General features: G+C 63.8%; 1 protein-coding gene across 4 annotated transcripts in view; it reads left to right on the top strand.

The window, feature by feature from the left end:
* The first annotated feature begins 1,689 nt into the window (after window positions 1-1,689).
* Ccdc57 (coiled-coil domain containing 57) overlaps window positions 1,690-15,549 on the top strand; it is a 77,675-nt gene continuing 63,815 nt past the window's right edge. For 3 of the 4 annotated variants that reach the window (XM_070031700.1, XM_070031699.1, XM_070031697.1), the window contains exons 1-6: window positions 1,690-1,738; window positions 7,401-7,818; window positions 10,794-10,902; window positions 12,791-12,892; window positions 14,813-14,970; window positions 15,065-15,139. In XM_070031700.1, the coding sequence (XP_069887801.1) occupies window positions 7,412-7,818; window positions 10,794-10,902; window positions 12,791-12,892; window positions 14,813-14,970; window positions 15,065-15,139 (851 nt within the window). In that variant the 5' untranslated portion in view covers window positions 1,690-1,738; window positions 7,401-7,411. Of the gene's footprint in view, window positions 1,739-4,055; window positions 4,072-7,400; window positions 7,819-10,793; window positions 10,903-12,790; window positions 12,893-14,812; window positions 14,971-15,064; window positions 15,140-15,549 lie in introns of those variants that run through there. The other variant, XM_070031698.1, reaches the window with a different exon arrangement.

Raw genomic sequence — 15,549 nt, 5'->3', positions numbered from 1 at the left:
TCACACCTGCGCTGGGCCTCCTGGCTTCACACTAGTTCCTAGGGTAGGCTCAACCCCGGTTCCCTCCCCACCACCCAGGAAAGCTGGGGCTCCCCACTAGGCCTGGGAGCCCCGGGCTCACGGGCCCCCCATGGACCCCAGGCCCACTGCAGTCCCCCAGAATCCCCAAGGCTCCCCAGACCCCCCGGACCCATCATGGTCCCCCAGGCCCATCACGGCCCCCCAGGCCCCCGGGCCTCCCATGGTCCCCCAGGCCCCCCAGGTCCCCCGGGCCCATCGTGGTCCCCCGGGCCCATCATGGTCCCCCGAGCCCCCCAGGCCCCCGGGCCTCCCATGGTCCCCCAGGTCCCCCGGGCCCATCATGGTCCCCTGGGCCCATCATGGTCCCCTGGGCCCCCCGGGCCTCCCATGGTCCCCCAGGCTTCCCATGGTCCCCCAGGCTTCCCATGGTCCCCCAGGCCCCCCGGGCCCATCACGGCCCCCCAGGTCCCCCGGGCCTCCCATGGTCCCCCGGGCCCATCGTGGTCCCCCGAGCCCCCGGGGCCTCCCATGGTCCCCCAGGCCTCCCATGGTCCCCCAGGTCCCCTGGGCCCATCACGGCCCCCCAGGTCCCCCGGGCCTCCCATGGTCCCCCAGGCCCCCGGGCCTCCCATGGTCCCCCAGGTTCCCCGGGCCCATCACGGCCCCCCAGGTCCCCCGGGCCCCCCATGCCCCCCGGGCCTCCCATGGTCCCCCGGGCCCCCGGGCCTCCCATGGTCCCCCAGGTCCCCCGGGCCTCCCATGGTCCCCCAGGTCCCCCGGGCCCGTCACGGCCCCCCATGCCCCCCGGGCCTCCCATGGTCTCCCAGGCCCCCGGGCCTCCCATGGTCCCCCAGGCCCCCCGGGCCTCCCATGGTCCCCCAGGCCCCCAGGCCCATCATGGTCCCCCCAGGCCCCCAGGCCCATCATGGTCCCCCGGGCCCCCAGGCCCATCACGGCCCCCCAGGCCCCCCGGGCCTCCCATGGTCCCCCAGGCCCCCAGGCCCATCATGGTCCCCCGGGCCCCCCGGGCCTCCCATGGTCCCCCAGGCCCCCAGGCCCATCACGGCCCCCCAGGCCCCCCGGGCCTCCCATGGTCCCCCAGGCCCCCAGGCCCATCATGGTCCCCCGGGCCCCCCGGGCCCCCCATGGTCCCCCGGGCCCCCGGGCCTCCCATGGTCCCCCAGGTCCCCCGGGCCCATCACGGCCCCCCAGGCCCCCCGGGCCTCCCATGGTCCCCCGGGCCCCCAGGCCCATCATGGTCCCCCGGGCCCCCAGGCCCATCATGGTCCCCCGGGCCCCCAGGCCCATCATGGTCCCCCGGGCCCCCAGGCCCATCATGGTCCCCCGGACCCCCAGGCCCATCATGGTCCCCCGGGCCCCCAGGCCCATCATGGTCCCCCGGGCCCCCAGGCCCATCATGGTCCCCCGGACCCCCAGGCCCCCCACGTCCCGCCCGCGGCGCTGCCGCGCCCTTCGCTCCCTCGAGGGGAGGCCGGAGGCCGGAACCCGGGGCCGGGCTCGTGTTTCCGCCCGGCGGGACCCGCGCGGCCGGGCGGACCCGGGTCGCCATGGCAACGCGGGCTCGGCGGAAGCGCGGGCTGGCGGCGCCGGCTGCAGCGGCGGGGGCCGCGGCCGCGCGGCGGGGCCGGGACGGCGGGGCCGGGGACGGCGGGGCCGGGGACGGCGGGGCCTGGCCGGGCCGGGCCCGCAGCGCGCGGTGAGCGGCGGGCGGCGGGCGGCGGGCGGCGGGCGGCGGGCGGCGGGCGGCGGGCGGCGGGCGGCGGGCGGGGTCCGGGCGCGCCGCTCGCTCCTCTCCGCGGGCCCCGGACGGGCGTCCCCGGCAGCCCCCCCCCCCCCGCGGCGGCGTGCGCGTGCGCGTGCGCGCAGCTCTAACTCGGGGCCGGCGCCGCCTCCGGCTTCCTGGCGTTCGTGGGGCTGAGGGCGGCTTCCACCCGCGGCCGCCCCTCACCCCGGACCCGCGGCCGCCCCTCACCCCGGACCCGCGGCCGCCCCTCACCCCGGGCCCGCCCCTCACCCCGGGCCCGCCCCTCATCCCGGACCCGCCCCTCATCCCGGACCCGCCCCTCACCCCGGGCCCGCCCCTCACCCCGGGCCCGCGGCCGCCCCTCACCCCGGGCCCGCCCCTCACCCCGGACCCGCCCCTCACCCCGGGCCCGCCCCTCATCCCGGGCCCGCCCCTCACCCCGGGCCCGCCCCTCACCCCGGGCCCGCGGCCGCCCCTCACCCCGGGCCCGCCCCTCACCCCGGACCCGCCCCTCACCCCGGGCCCGCCCCTCATCCCGGACCCGCCCCTCACCCCGGACCCGCCCCTCACCCCGGGCCCGCGGCCGCCCCTCACCCCGGACCCGCCCCTCACCCCGGGCCCGCGGCCGCCCCTCACCCCGGACCCGCGGCCGCCCCTCACCCCGGACCCGCGGCCGCCCCTCACCCCGGACCCGCGGCCGCCCCTCACCCCGGGCCCGCGGCCGCCCCTCACCCCGGGCCCGCCCCTCACCCCGGGCCCGCCCCTCACCCCGGACCCGCCCCTCACCCCGGGCCCGCCCCTCACCCCGGGCCCGCCCCTCACCCCGGACCCGCCCCTCACCCCGGACCCGCCCCTCACCCCGGACCCGCCCCTCACCCCGGACCCGCCCCTCACCCCGGGCCCGCCCCTCACCCCGGGCCCGCGGCCGCCCCTCACCCCGGGCCCGCCCCTCACCCCGGGCCCGCCCCTCACCCCGGACCCGCGGCCGCCCCTCACCCCGGGCCCGCGGCCGCCCCTCATCCCGGGCCCGCCCCTCACCCCGGACCCGCGGCCGCCCCTCACCCCGGGCCCGCCCCTCACCCCGGACCCGCCCCTCACCCCGGACCCGCCCCTCACCCCGGGCCCGCGGCCGCCCCTCACCCCGGACCCGCCCCTCACCCCGGGCCCGCCCCTCACCCCGGGCCCGCCCCTCACCCCGGGCCCGCGGCCGCCCCTCACCCCGGGCCCGCCCCTCACCCCGGACCCGCCCCTCACCCCGGGCCCGCCCCTCATCCCGGACCCGCCCCTCACCCCGGACCCGCCCCTCACCCCGGGCCCGCGGCCGCCCCTCACCCCGGACCCGCCCCTCACCCCGGGCCCGCGGCCGCCCCTCACCCCGGACCCGCGGCCGCCCCTCACCCCGGACCCGCGGCCGCCCCTCACCCCGGACCCGCGGCCGCCCCTCACCCCGGGCCCGCGGCCGCCCCTCACCCCGGGCCCGCCCCTCACCCCGGGCCCGCCCCTCACCCCGGACCCGCCCCTCACCCCGGGCCCGCCCCTCACCCCGGGCCCGCCCCTCACCCCGGACCCGCCCCTCACCCCGGACCCGCCCCTCACCCCGGACCCGCCCCTCACCCCGGACCCGCCCCTCACCCCGGGCCCGCCCCTCACCCCGGGCCCGCGGCCGCCCCTCACCCCGGGCCCGCCCCTCACCCCGGGCCCGCCCCTCACCCCGGACCCGCGGCCGCCCCTCACCCCGGGCCCGCGGCCGCCCCTCATCCCGGGCCCGCCCCTCACCCCGGACCCGCGGCCGCCCCTCACCCCGGGCCCGCCCCTCACCCCGGACCCGCCCCTCACCCCGGGCCCGCCCCTCACCCCGGACCCGCCCCTCACCCCGGGCCCGCCCCTCACCCCGGACCCGCCCCTCACCCCGGGCCCGCCCCTCACCCCGGACCCGCCCCTCACCCCGGGCCCGCCCCTCACCCCGGGCCCGCCCCTCACCCCGGGCCCGCCCCTCACCCCGGGCCCGCGGCCGCCCCGTGCTCCCTCCGCGGGGTCCCCCTCCCCCCCAGCAGCCGCACCCCCGGGCCTGCGGCCTGGGAGGGAGCGGCGGCCTCTGCGGACCCCACGTTCAGGTTCAGTCCCCGTGGCTCTCCTCAGAGGCTGGGGCCCCTGCGATGTCCGCCCCCTCCGCCGTCCAGCTCAGCGCAGTGCCGGCTCCGGGCACCAGGCCTGGGCATCAGCCCGGGCCTTGTGAGGACACTGCTTCGCTGCACTGGACTGGGCATCGGGACATTCACTGGGAGGTGACCCGGACCGCCGTTCCCCAGTACCCCCCCTACGTGCGACAGGCGTGACAGGCCGGTGTTCCTCCCCCATAGTAGATGGGCCTTCCTCGTTGAAGACGGCAACTTTTCTCACTAGTGACCCGATGAGAGTGAGAGTCAAGCACATTGAGTAGAATGTAGCTTGTCCGGGAAGGAAGCCAATGGTCGGCTGCCCTAACGGGGCTGCTTCCTGCCTGCTGACTCCTCTCCCAACGGCCCTCTTGTCCGTTTCTCAGAATCTAGGACCACAGACGTTTTTAGGGTCACGTACATGCCCTTCAGCTGAGTACAAGTCAAATGGTTAAGCCATGCAGGAGGGGCACTCCCCCTGCCACACACACACGTGAGCTGCATGTTTGACAGTGTGTGTGCACTGTGTGTCTGTGTGAGCTGCGTGTCTAACTGCAAGTGTGAGCTGCATGTCTGACAGTGTGTGAGCTGCGTGTCTGTGTGTGTGCACTGTGTGTCTGTGTGTGAGCTGCGTGTCTAACTGCAAGTGTGAGCTGCGTGTCTGACAGTGTGTGAGCTGCGTGTCTGTGTGTGAGCTGTGTGTCTGTGTGTGAGCTGTGTGTCTAACGGCAAGTGTGAGCTGCGTGTCTGACTGTGAGCTGCGTGTCTGTGTGTGAGCTGTGTGTCTAACGGCAAGTGTGAGCTGCGTGTCTGATCCAGTGGTCTGCGTGTGTAAGCTGCGTGTTTGGCTGCATGTGTGGCTGTGTGTCTGACCGAGTGGTCTATGTGTGTGAGCTGCGTGTCTGGCTGCTCATGTGGTCTGCAGCGGGCAGGTGCAGCTCTCCTCCTGTCTGTTTTGGATGAGGTAGCTGCACAGATCTGCCAGCGGGTGGGGCGCCGGGGGGGCAGTCTTCTTTCGTGCCTGTCATGCTGACAGTGCATGTTGAACCTTTTCCTTTCAGCTATGAAGAGGTTCTTGGCCCTGGGGCCTGCTCACTGCCCTCTGCTCCGGCTGTCTCTGGCCCTGGCCCTGTGCAGTGACGCCCACAGGCACGGGCGTCTGCTGTGCCTGCAGCATGGGTCTCTGATGGAGCCGCAGTACCCAGGCCCGCTGGCCTCTGGGCTTTCTGAGCGCTGGAGCAGCCTCACACTGTATTGTGGCATCATCTTGACACCAGGGCTTGAGCAAGTGTAATTGACAGCTTGTTATAATTGAGCTGATTGGCAGACGGTTCTGTCACTCATGAGGCCCCATCTGACAGGGTCCTGCCAGGCTGGACCTCCATGCTCCCTCAGACAGGAAGCTGTGCCTTTCACCAAATCATTCCCAGTCTTTCCAGAGATGCCTAAGTGCTTGTTTAGACGTGACAGTTGACTCACAACCACCACTAGATGGGAAGGGTGTGACAGCTTGCGTTTGTGGTGATGGAAAGGCAGGGCGATGCGGTCCGAGAGGGTGACCTGCTTGAGGTGGGATCTTCCAGAGCCTGAGCCTGTGACCATGCAGTGCAGCCTGGTGCCCAGGGCCAGCCCCCCCCCCCGAGGCCCCTCCCCCTCCCCCCAGGCCCCTCCCCCTCCCCCGGGGCCTCCAGAACCACGTGTAGTGAGGATGTCTGCTGGCTGTCGGACAGATTGGTCCAGCCTTAAGTCTGTAATGTGTAAAGCTGATTAACCCCGTTCTCAGGCTTCGGGGAGGGGTGTGGAGGAAAGGCACAGGGGCTGCACGGTGCTCCCACCCTGGGGCCAGAGCCTGGGGCTTCCATGCAGCCGTCGGGTTGCTGGGATGGCGGGTGATGCTGCCGTGTGTTTTCTACTCAGGCCCCGGGCTCGCTCACCTCAGAGCCCTAAAGGTGCCTGGCTCAGCACCGGGTAGGGCGGAGGAGGGGCGCATGCACTTAGCCATTTTAGGGGCGTAGAAGACTGGGCCAAGGAGATTAAACTTTATTTTTGGAAGTGACCAGGAGGAGAGCAGACTGTATGACATAATAAGATTTCCATCTTAGAAGATTAATTCCTTTAGAAATGGAAGTGTGGCTCAAGTGGTAGAACACCAGCCTTGAACGAAAAAGCCAAATGAGAGCATGAAGCCCTGGGTTTGAGCCCTAGACTGGCAGAGGAGGGGAGAGGCAGGAGAGGGATTGGAGAGAGGGACAGGGAGAAGGAGAGGAAGAGGGGAGGAGGAGGGGGAGGAGAGGAGTAACTCCTGCGCATGGCTGCACACTCAGTGAGCTGAGGCAGACCTGGACAGCCAGCAGGCACCGGGCAGGCACCGGCTGGGCACTGGCTGCTCCCAGAGGAGACAGTGGCCAGGCTCCTTGCTGTGTGATGCAGATAGCACTTGGCAGGAGATTCTGTCAGGAAGATCACAGTGACGTGGCACCAGTTAACATCGTATATCTGCTGTGATCCGATTCCTTGCTGTGATTGTGTGGGTGTGTATGAGGCCTCTGCAGGCAGATACGGGGCCGCCCTGGGCCGTTTGAGGTGTGGGGTTAGGAAGATTGCTGGGCGAGGCCTGAGCTGCAGTGTCACTGCTGGGGACGGTTGGCTCAGGCCGCAGCTCGGGAGACCCTGGGGGGCCAGCGCCTCTGGTCCGGTCTTCCTCAACGGGCCAGGCAGCCCTGGCTGTGCTGCTGGTTCTGTGTGCCAGCGCCAGGGCTTGAACTCAGGGCCTGCACACTGTCCTGCCCTCAGGTGTGGGACGGCCGCACTGGTCTGTCCGCAGCAGATCCAGAGACAAAGACCTAAGTTTTTACTGACTGGTTAGCGGGCAGTTTAACAGTCATTTTATGATGCTCATTTTTGGGGGGGGGGGCTAGTTTATGGTGCTGGAATTCAGACTCCTTTATTTCTATCATCTTACCCAACCACTAGTCCATAATGGATTGATAGACAAATGTTGACTCCTGCAGAGTTGGAGCTGGCTCCAGGAGTGGGGTGGGAGGGGCCGCTGCAGGCTCCGTCCTCGCTTAGCTACTTAGAGCCTGGCTCCCACACTGCAAACTGAGTGAGTGCTTTGCCAGGCTATGCCATAGAGCCTCCCTCTTGTAGGCATGCAAGTGCCCCACCAGCCCCGTCTTCCTTCCTGTTATCTCTGATTCACTGCTGCAGGCCCCTGAGGGTGGGGGTGGTAGAAGGGGTCCTGGGGCTCCAGGCCACCCCATGCTTCTGCACCTCCCTCCTTTGAACGCTCTCCTGTGACCACATAACCTTGCCGGTCCCAGTGACCCTGCTGGGGAAGCTGAGGCAGGCGGCCTGGAGGGAGGGCCGGCTCTGCAGTGGGGCGCCCTCCGCGGGTGGGTGGCATGGAGGGCCGGCCGACTGTCTAATGCTGCGCCCTCTGCTGCCCCTCTTTGCAGTAGGTGTCACCATGCTGCTGCCGTGCTCCGAGCAGGCCCTGAGCCAGCTGCTGACCCGCAAGGAAGAGGAATGGCGAGCGCTGCAGGCCCACCGAGCGCAGCTGCAGGAGGCGGCCCTCCATGACGCCCGGGCCCGGCTGGAGGAGGCGCAGGGCAAGCTGCAGCGCCTGCAGGAGGACTTCGTCTACAACCTGCAAGTGCTGGAGGAGCGCGATCGGGAGCTGGAGCGCTACGATGCCTTGTTCTCTGAGGCCAGGGCACGGGAGGAGGCCCGGCAGGCGGAGACCAGTGAGCTCAGGATCGAGGTGGCCAAGCTGAAGCAGGCGCTGGCCAGGGAGGCCAGGCACGCAGAAGAGCTGCAGCAGCAGCAGCAGCTGAAGTTGCAGGAGCACCGCCTGGAGCTGGAACGTATCCACAGGTGAGCACCCTCCACAGGGAGCACCACCCTCCACAGGTGAGCCCTCTCCACAAGCGAGCACCCTCCACAAGAGAGCACCCTCCACAAGAGAGCACCCTCCATAGGTGAGCACCATCCGTAGGTGAGCGCCACCATCTGTAGGTGAGCACCATCCACAGGTGAGCACCATCCACAGGTGAGCACCACTACCTGTAGATGCACACCTTCACCTGTAGGTGAGTGCCACTGTCCACCCTTGGGTGAGGGCCATCCATGAGTGAACATGGCAGGTGCTGAGGCCCCGTGTCCCCCTGCTCCTGGCAAGCTGTCCCCACACACCCACTCTCACGGTGGCTGCTAAGTCCGGGACACAGGGCTGGTGGTCTCATGGCCAAGTGCTTGATGGCCTCCGAGTATTCGTTGAGTAAATGTAAGAAGAACAAAGCCATAGATGTCTTGTTCTGAATTCCCAGGATTCTGAACTCTTCTGAAATTAGTTTAAATTTTGAATTTGTTTTGTTAATTACAGACCTGTATTTTATATATATATATATATATATATATATATATATTTTCGGTCGGTTGTGGGGCTTGAACTCTGGGCTGGGGCGCTGTCCCTCAGCTCTTCAGCTCAAGACCAGTGCTCTACCGCTTGAGCCACAGCTCCACTTCTGGTTTTCTAGTGGTTTATGGGAGATAAGAGTCTCACAGATTTTCCTGCCCGGGCTGGCTTTGAACTGCCATCCTCAAATCTCAGCCTCCTGAGTAGCTAGGATTACAGGCGTGAGCCACCGGCCCCTGGCTTGTATTTTATTTTTTTGTTGGCCATGGGTCTTGAACTCAGGGCCTGGGCACTGTCCCTAAGCTCTTTTGCTCCTGGTGAGCGCCCTACCTCTCTGAGCCATAGCTCCGCTTCTGGCTTTTTGGTTGTTAATTGGAGATAAGAGTCTCGTGGACTTCCCTGCCTAGGCTGACTTCAAAATATGATCCCCAGATCCTCAGCCTCCTGAGTAGCGAGAATGACAGGTGTGAGCCACCAGTGCCTGGCTTACAGATTTATTATTTTAATAAAATACATTTGAATTTATTACTTTAATGTGAAATGCACACTAATTTAAAAGCTGATTTGGGCAAGCTAATGTGTCTGTAGGGTCCTGACACCTCTGGAACTCGCTTCCACCTTATCTTCTACAACCATAGTGTTCAGAACTTGGGTAAAACAAGTTTGTTTTGTTTTTTGTGCTAGTCCAGGGGTTTAAACTCAGGGCCTGGGCACTGTCTCAGCTTTTATGCTCAGGTCTGGTGCTTTATCACTTGAGCCACAGCTCCTCTTCTGTTTTTGTTTTGCTTTGTTTTTTTGTTTTTTTATTTTTTGGTAGATAATGGAAAAAAAGAGTTTCAAGGTCTTCCCTGCCAGGACTAGCTTCAAGCTGTGACCTCTGATCTCAGCCTCCTGGGTAGCTAGGATTACCAGCGTGAACCACTGGCACCCAGCATAATGAGACTGTGAGAAAGGCGTCCCTTAAAATCTTCCAGACCCCTCCTGTCCCGTGACTGCTGCTGTCTTTAAAGGTTTTTCCTTGACATACTCTCCTCATGGAAACAGCATTCCTTCAAATACAAAAGTCCTATTTTCTTGGGGCTGGGAAGGTGGCTCAGTGGTAGAGCGCTTGCCTTGTATGCATGAAGCCCTGGGTTCGATTCCTCAGCACCACATAAGCAAAAGGAAAAAAGCCGGAAGTGGTGCTGTGGCTCAAGTGGTAGAGCGCTAGCCTTGAGCTGAAGAGCTGAGGGACAGCGCCCAGGCCCAGAGTTCAGGCCCCATGACCGGACCCCCCCCCCAAAAAAAAAGTCCTATGTTCTCAATCTACAAAGCCCCACTGTAGGTCAGGAGACATGGCCGAGTGGACGTCACTGAGAGGTCTGTATTGTCCTCTTCAGGACCCAAGTCGAGTCCACACAGTGTTAGAACTCTGGCTGGAGCGGCCCCAGCCTGCTGGGGCATTCATTGTTCAGTGGTGGCGTGTGGGGCGCACCGCGCTCTGCCCGTTTGCTCGGAAGGTCTTAGGGGTGTGGGCTCTCGGTGACAGCAGAGGTCCTTGTCCACAGGGGCTCCGTGTGGGTGGACAGGGCCGCTTTGAGGAGGGCACTGGCCCAGCAAGGTCCGGCTGCTTGTATCCCTGCACCGTCTCAGCGCCTGACCCGGTCATTGCAGTGCGGTGCCACTTTCCCGGGACTGACAAAGGGCTGGAGTCCGGCTCCCTACCGGGGAGGAAGCATCTCTGTGGGCCACGTCCCACCCAGCATCTCAGCACTTGGTACTGGTGCCCTCCACACATCCCCTCCCTGCCCACCCCTGTCCTGACTTGTTTTCTTCATGAATATTTTGAGAATTAAAGGTGCTCTGTGTTTTCTTGTGATGTGTGTCCTCTTCTTTTCTTCCAAATCTGTGTTCTTTTAGCCATGTTCAAATGGTTTTTCAGGCCCACACTTTTTCCTTCCTTCCTGGGCCCTTTGTCCCCCGAGTCCCCAGGGCTCTGTTTATTTATTTTCCATCATTTTCTCCCTTCTCCAGATCAGGCAATTTCTGTTATCTATTTCATGTAACCAGCTCTCTTCTCTGCCATCTTCATTCTGCCATCGAGCCCACCCAGTGAGTCTTTTTTTGGTTAGTGTACATTCTGCTTTTCAGATTTCACTTGGTTCTTTGTTCTATGTTCTTTTCTCTTTGCTAACGTCTTCTGTGTTTTCCTAGGTTGTGTCTTCATGTCCGTGTTGTCTTGGTGCTGGGTGTGGTGGCAGTGCACTGTGACACGGGGCTGTGTTGCATTCTCCTGTGGGGCGGTGGCAGGCAGGTGTAACTGTGCAGCATCTGCACTGAGCCGGGACGCAGCTGCCCGTGGGAATGCGTACGCGGTCCCCTGCAGCCAGCGTACTCTGCGGTGTGCGCTCAGCAAGGGCGCAGCAGCGCTGACCGCAGCGTCTCCTCACCACAGCGAGAAGAACGGGGAGCTTGACCAGCAGCGGGAGCAATATGAGAACCTCAAGTGGAGGCTGGAGCAGAAGCTCAAGGAAGTTGATGGTGAACTTGCTCTGCAGAGACAGGTAGGAGGCCTGTGGAGGATTTGGCGGGGAGGATGGCTTGCTGGTGTGACTTCCTGTGGAGGTTGGGAGGGAGACAGCTTGCTGGTGTGACTTCCTGAGGAGGTTGGGAGGGACGGCTTGCTGGTGTGACTTCCTGTGGAGGTTGGGAGGGACGGCTTGCTGGTGTGACTTCCTGAGGAGGTTGGGGGGGACGGCTTGCTGGTGTGACTTCCTGTGGAAGTTGGGGGGGACGGCTTGCTGGTGTGACCTCCTTTGGAGGTGGGATGGTTGCTGGTGTGAGTTCCTGTGGAGGTCTGGGTGGGGAGGACAGGTTGCTGGTGAGAGTTCCTGTGGAGGTCTGGGTGTGGGAGGACAGGTTGCTGGTGTGAGTTCCTGTGGAGGTCTGGGTGGGGAGGACAGGTTGCTGGTGTGAGTTCCTGTGGTTTGGGTGGGGAGGACAGCTTGCTGGTGAGAGTTCTGGACATCACAGTAAACATGTGGAGAGTGGACTCTGCACTGTGGCTGTCCGCAGGGCAAGTGAGGCCAGTCCCTGGAGCCTGGGTGCCCAGACTCAGTGGGGTTGGGGTGTGTCACGTGGCCAGCAAGACTTGAGGGGCAGGCAGGGAATCAGGAAGGAGAGTGGGAGGGGAGCAGGGAGGGGGAGGGCGTGGGAACCGAGCAGGGAGCAGCAGTGGGCTCCTTGCTGACACCTGGCTGACGCAAGCCTGCCACCTAGTGGCACACGGGTGTGCCTGCCACCAGTGACACATGGGTGTGCTGCCACCAGTGACACACGGGTGTGCCTGCCACCTAGTGGCCAAACCTGAAGAACCTTCCCGTGGTATCCAGCAAAAAAACAAATGCCCATGGTTTTGTAGTGTGTGACCGTGATTTCTTTTTTTTTGTTTTGGTCGGTCGTGGGGCCTGAACTCTGGGTCTGGGCGCTGTCCCTCAGCTCTTCAGCTGCTTATGTGGTACTGAGGAATCGAACCCAGGGCCTCATGCATGCAAGGCAAGCGCTCTACCTCTGAGCCACCTTCCCAGCCCGTGACCATGATTTCTGTATGTTGACTCACACTTGTGTGATCCTGTTCTTCACCTTTGCCTTGAAGAGGATTAAGACAAGTGAAATGTTTGTTTTGTTGTACTTTCTAAGCCAGAAAGAACAGTGCTCAGAACTGAAATACGCAGCTGCAGGCACAGCCACGGGGGCTCAGGACGGGGCTCCATCTCAGCCCTCCCTTCAAGTTGCTGGGTCTGGTGACGGGAGCCGTCCCAGGGAGGGTGGCAGGTAGACGGGGCCCATGGGGTCCTCAGTATGCCCGCCCCTATGCAGGCTAGAAACAGGATGGGCACACACATAAGCCTCCTCCCACCCCCCCACCCCCGTGTTCCCATGAATGCCTGGTGTCAAGTGCTGTAAAGAAATGAGGCTTGATTGAGTCACGATTCTGGTGGCTGTGGGATCCAAGAGGCACAGCATCGGCATTCGATGAGGACTGCTGCTGGTCACGTCAGGGGCGCGGACCAGGCTGCATGCTGAAGGGCCTGCATGGGACCTGGAAGTAAGCATGGTGGGCAGCCCAGGCCACTCTGGTTGCTGACCCAGCTCAGCCAGCGCCATGCCTGTGTGTCTCTCGGATCTCTGAGAGCTTTGTACCTTGGCACCTCGTGCAGGGACCCAGCCTCAGGCGGGAGGGCTCCGCTTTCAGGCCACAGCACATGGCTCTAGAGCAGCAGCATGGAGGCTTTGCTGCTGTCTGCACCGTGCCCAGCCCACAGAGTGGAGTGTCGCTCAGCCCCGAGGGGTCGCAGGGGCCGCTGCTGGGGCCTAGTTCAGTCCGCAGCCTCCACCCAGCTGCTGATGTGTGCGGTGTGCCAGTCCCGCTGTCCTTCCCTCTTTTTCCAGGAGCTGCTGCTGGAGTTTGCATCTGAAATGCAGAAGCGGGAGCAGGAGTTCCGCCTCAAGGCTGATGACATGAGCAATGTGGTCCTTACCTGCGAGCTCAAGGTAATGGACTCCCTGGGGGGGGAGCAGATTCCCCCTTGCTGGTGGGCACTCCCTGTCTGCGTCAAGCTGCTCTGGAGCCTCAAGTCTGAGCTTGTGCAGATGGGGGTGGGGAGTGGGGGTGGGGGTAGGGAGATGGGGTGAAGTGCGGGCCCTGCTGCCGTGTCCAGCATGCTGCCCTCAACCAGGAGAGCTGCTGCCCGGCTTCCCCAGCCCAGGGCCTCCCAGAGCACCCCGGCCCCAAGTGGCCTGTTCCCTGTAAGGGCCTTGAAGTGGACTCATGGTGTCAGCCCCACATTAGAGCCCGGAGGGTCAGGGGTGTTGGGACTTGTGTGCAGCTGGCAGCATGAAGCCAGAGCTCCACCTGCCCTGGCACGCCCAGCGGGAACGGACGCTGTGCCTGACCTGGGACTGTTGGGACGGGTTAAGCTTGGGCCGCAGCGGGGCGGGAGCACCCCTGCTTCAGGTGTGGGCTGGGGATGATGCCAGGTCTGCTCCTGGCTGGTCCCTCCTTAGCCCATCTCAGGCACCCCATCCTCCAAATCGTCAAGCAGAGGCTTGGGTGGGCAGCAGAGGTGGTTAGAGTGGCTAGTGCCCAGGCCAGGCACCTCCCTAGTCCCCTGTGTGTGTGCTGATCAGCAGCCCTGACAGGCAGAGCTGGCCGCTGCTGTGCCCTGCTGTCCCTGGAGTCCCCTTCTCGCCAGGTCCTGTGCCGTCCCTAGTCCCTGAGACAGGGCCAGCTTGTGAGCCCGAGCCCACCATGTTGGCCTCAAGGCTGGGGGGCCCCACAGCCCTGCAAGGCCCCCTTGAGAGCCCTGAGCATCGCGGGCCAAGAGCCCTGCGATGGTCTGTGCGGCCTTGCGGTCCCACAGCGTGAGCCCCAGCGGTGCCCTGGCCACAGTGGCCTGTGCAGGCCTGCACACATGGAGACCCCGGCAGAGGCAGCGGTGGCCGCGGGGCCAGCAGTGTTTCACAGAACTGCATGCAGACGGGATTTGGGTCCAGTTGCTCAGCAGCAAGCCTCGCTCTATTTTCCTCTGTGGATCTGACTTTAATATTGAACAAAGAAACCAGTGGACTTGCCGGGCGCCTGTGGCTCACGCCTGTAGTCCTAGCTACTCAGGAGGCAGAGATCTGAGAATCACGGTTCTAAGCCAGCTGAGGCAAAGCAGTCCCCTTGAGACTCTTTATCTCCAGTTAACCGCTCAAACACCGGAAGTGGTGCTGTGACTCATGTGGTAGAGCGCTAGCCTTGAGCACAAGGAGCCTGAGTCCAGGCCCTGAGTTCCAGCCCCACAACTGACCAAAAACAAAAAAACCCCCAGCGGACTCAAACTTGAACAGGTCTGTCTGAGGTGAGGGTGGACACACAGGCCCCCTGGTTTTGGTGGGTGCAGAGGGCCTTCAGAGGACCCTGGGTCTCTGTGGACTGCCCACTGGGTAGGGAGGAAGGGTTTGTACCTGCTCTTGTCCCAAGCCCGGTGAAATGGCAGTCTTCTCTCCAGCCCCTCAGCTTTAATCATGGCCTCATTCAAAGTTTTATTTTGTGCCACCTCTGGGGCTGGAACCCAGAGCCTGAACTCAGAAACTGCCCCTCAACTTTCTATAGCCACACCTCCACGTCTAGCTTTTTGGTGTTTGATTGGAGATAAGAGTCTCTGGAACTTTCTTGCCCTGGCTGACTTGGAACCAAGATCCTCATATTTCAACATCTCGAGTAGCTAGGATTATAGCTGCGAGCAGCTGGCGCACAGATGAGTTTACACTTTTTTTTGTATGTGTGGAATGTGTGGCATTCCAATGCAGGCCACACACAGTGTGTGGCCATCCACCATTCTGGGTGTGGGGATACTCGGCTCCTCAGGCTGTTGGCCACGCAATCCTGCACCGCTGTGGCCCCTCATACTTGTAAATCTTTCTCAGGTTAAGTTTCTGAACAAAGAGCTTGAGGCTCTGAAGGAAGCTGGAGTCCAGGCAGCAGAATGCCTGCAGCGGGCAGAGGTGACGAACGCTGAGTTAGAGAGCAGGCTGCAGAGCCAAACCTGGGAGCTCCGGGACCTGGAGGCCGTGAAGGATGCCCGGTATGCGGGTGGTCCCCACCCGGCCTGGGGCGGGGCCTTGCGGGGGCTTCCTGTGTCCCTTATCTGCTCTCCCCTTGACACGGCCTCTGTTTAGGATAAAGGAGTTAGAGGATAAGCTTCACTCTGTGCACCTGGCCAGGAAAAAAGAAGAGGATGCATTTAAGAGAAAGTGAGTATTTCTGTTTGCATTGCTGGCCAGGCCAGCTTGCCAATGCCTCCTGGTCCCTGGAACCCAGGGCCTGTGACAGGTGGCTGGGCCGGTGGTGCAGCCGTGGATCCACAATGGTACTCTGTGCTCCATGGAGATGTTGAGCTTTCAGTGTCTGAAAACTGTGTGTGTGTGTGTGTGTGTGTGTGTGTGTGTGCGCGCGCGCGCACATGCACATGTGTGTGTGTGTTTGTTTGGTCTTGGGCCTTGAACTCAGGGCCTGGGCACAGACTCTGAACTTTTTTCTCCAGGTTATCACTCTGCTACTTGGCCGCAGTTCCACTTGTGGGTTTTTGGTGGTTAATTGGAGATAAGTCTCATGGACTTTCCTGCTTGGTCTGGCTTTGAACCACAGCCCTCAGAGCTCAACC

The sequence above is a fragment of the Dipodomys merriami genome, unplaced genomic scaffold (assembly GCF_024711535.1).
Source record: "Dipodomys merriami isolate MVZ:Mamm:240054 unplaced genomic scaffold, mDipMer1.0.p SCAF_202, whole genome shotgun sequence".
Lineage (NCBI taxonomy): Eukaryota > Metazoa > Chordata > Mammalia > Rodentia > Heteromyidae > Dipodomys > Dipodomys merriami.
Note: the sequence above shows the minus strand (reverse complement) of the source record. Positions and strands in the feature narration are given on the sequence as shown.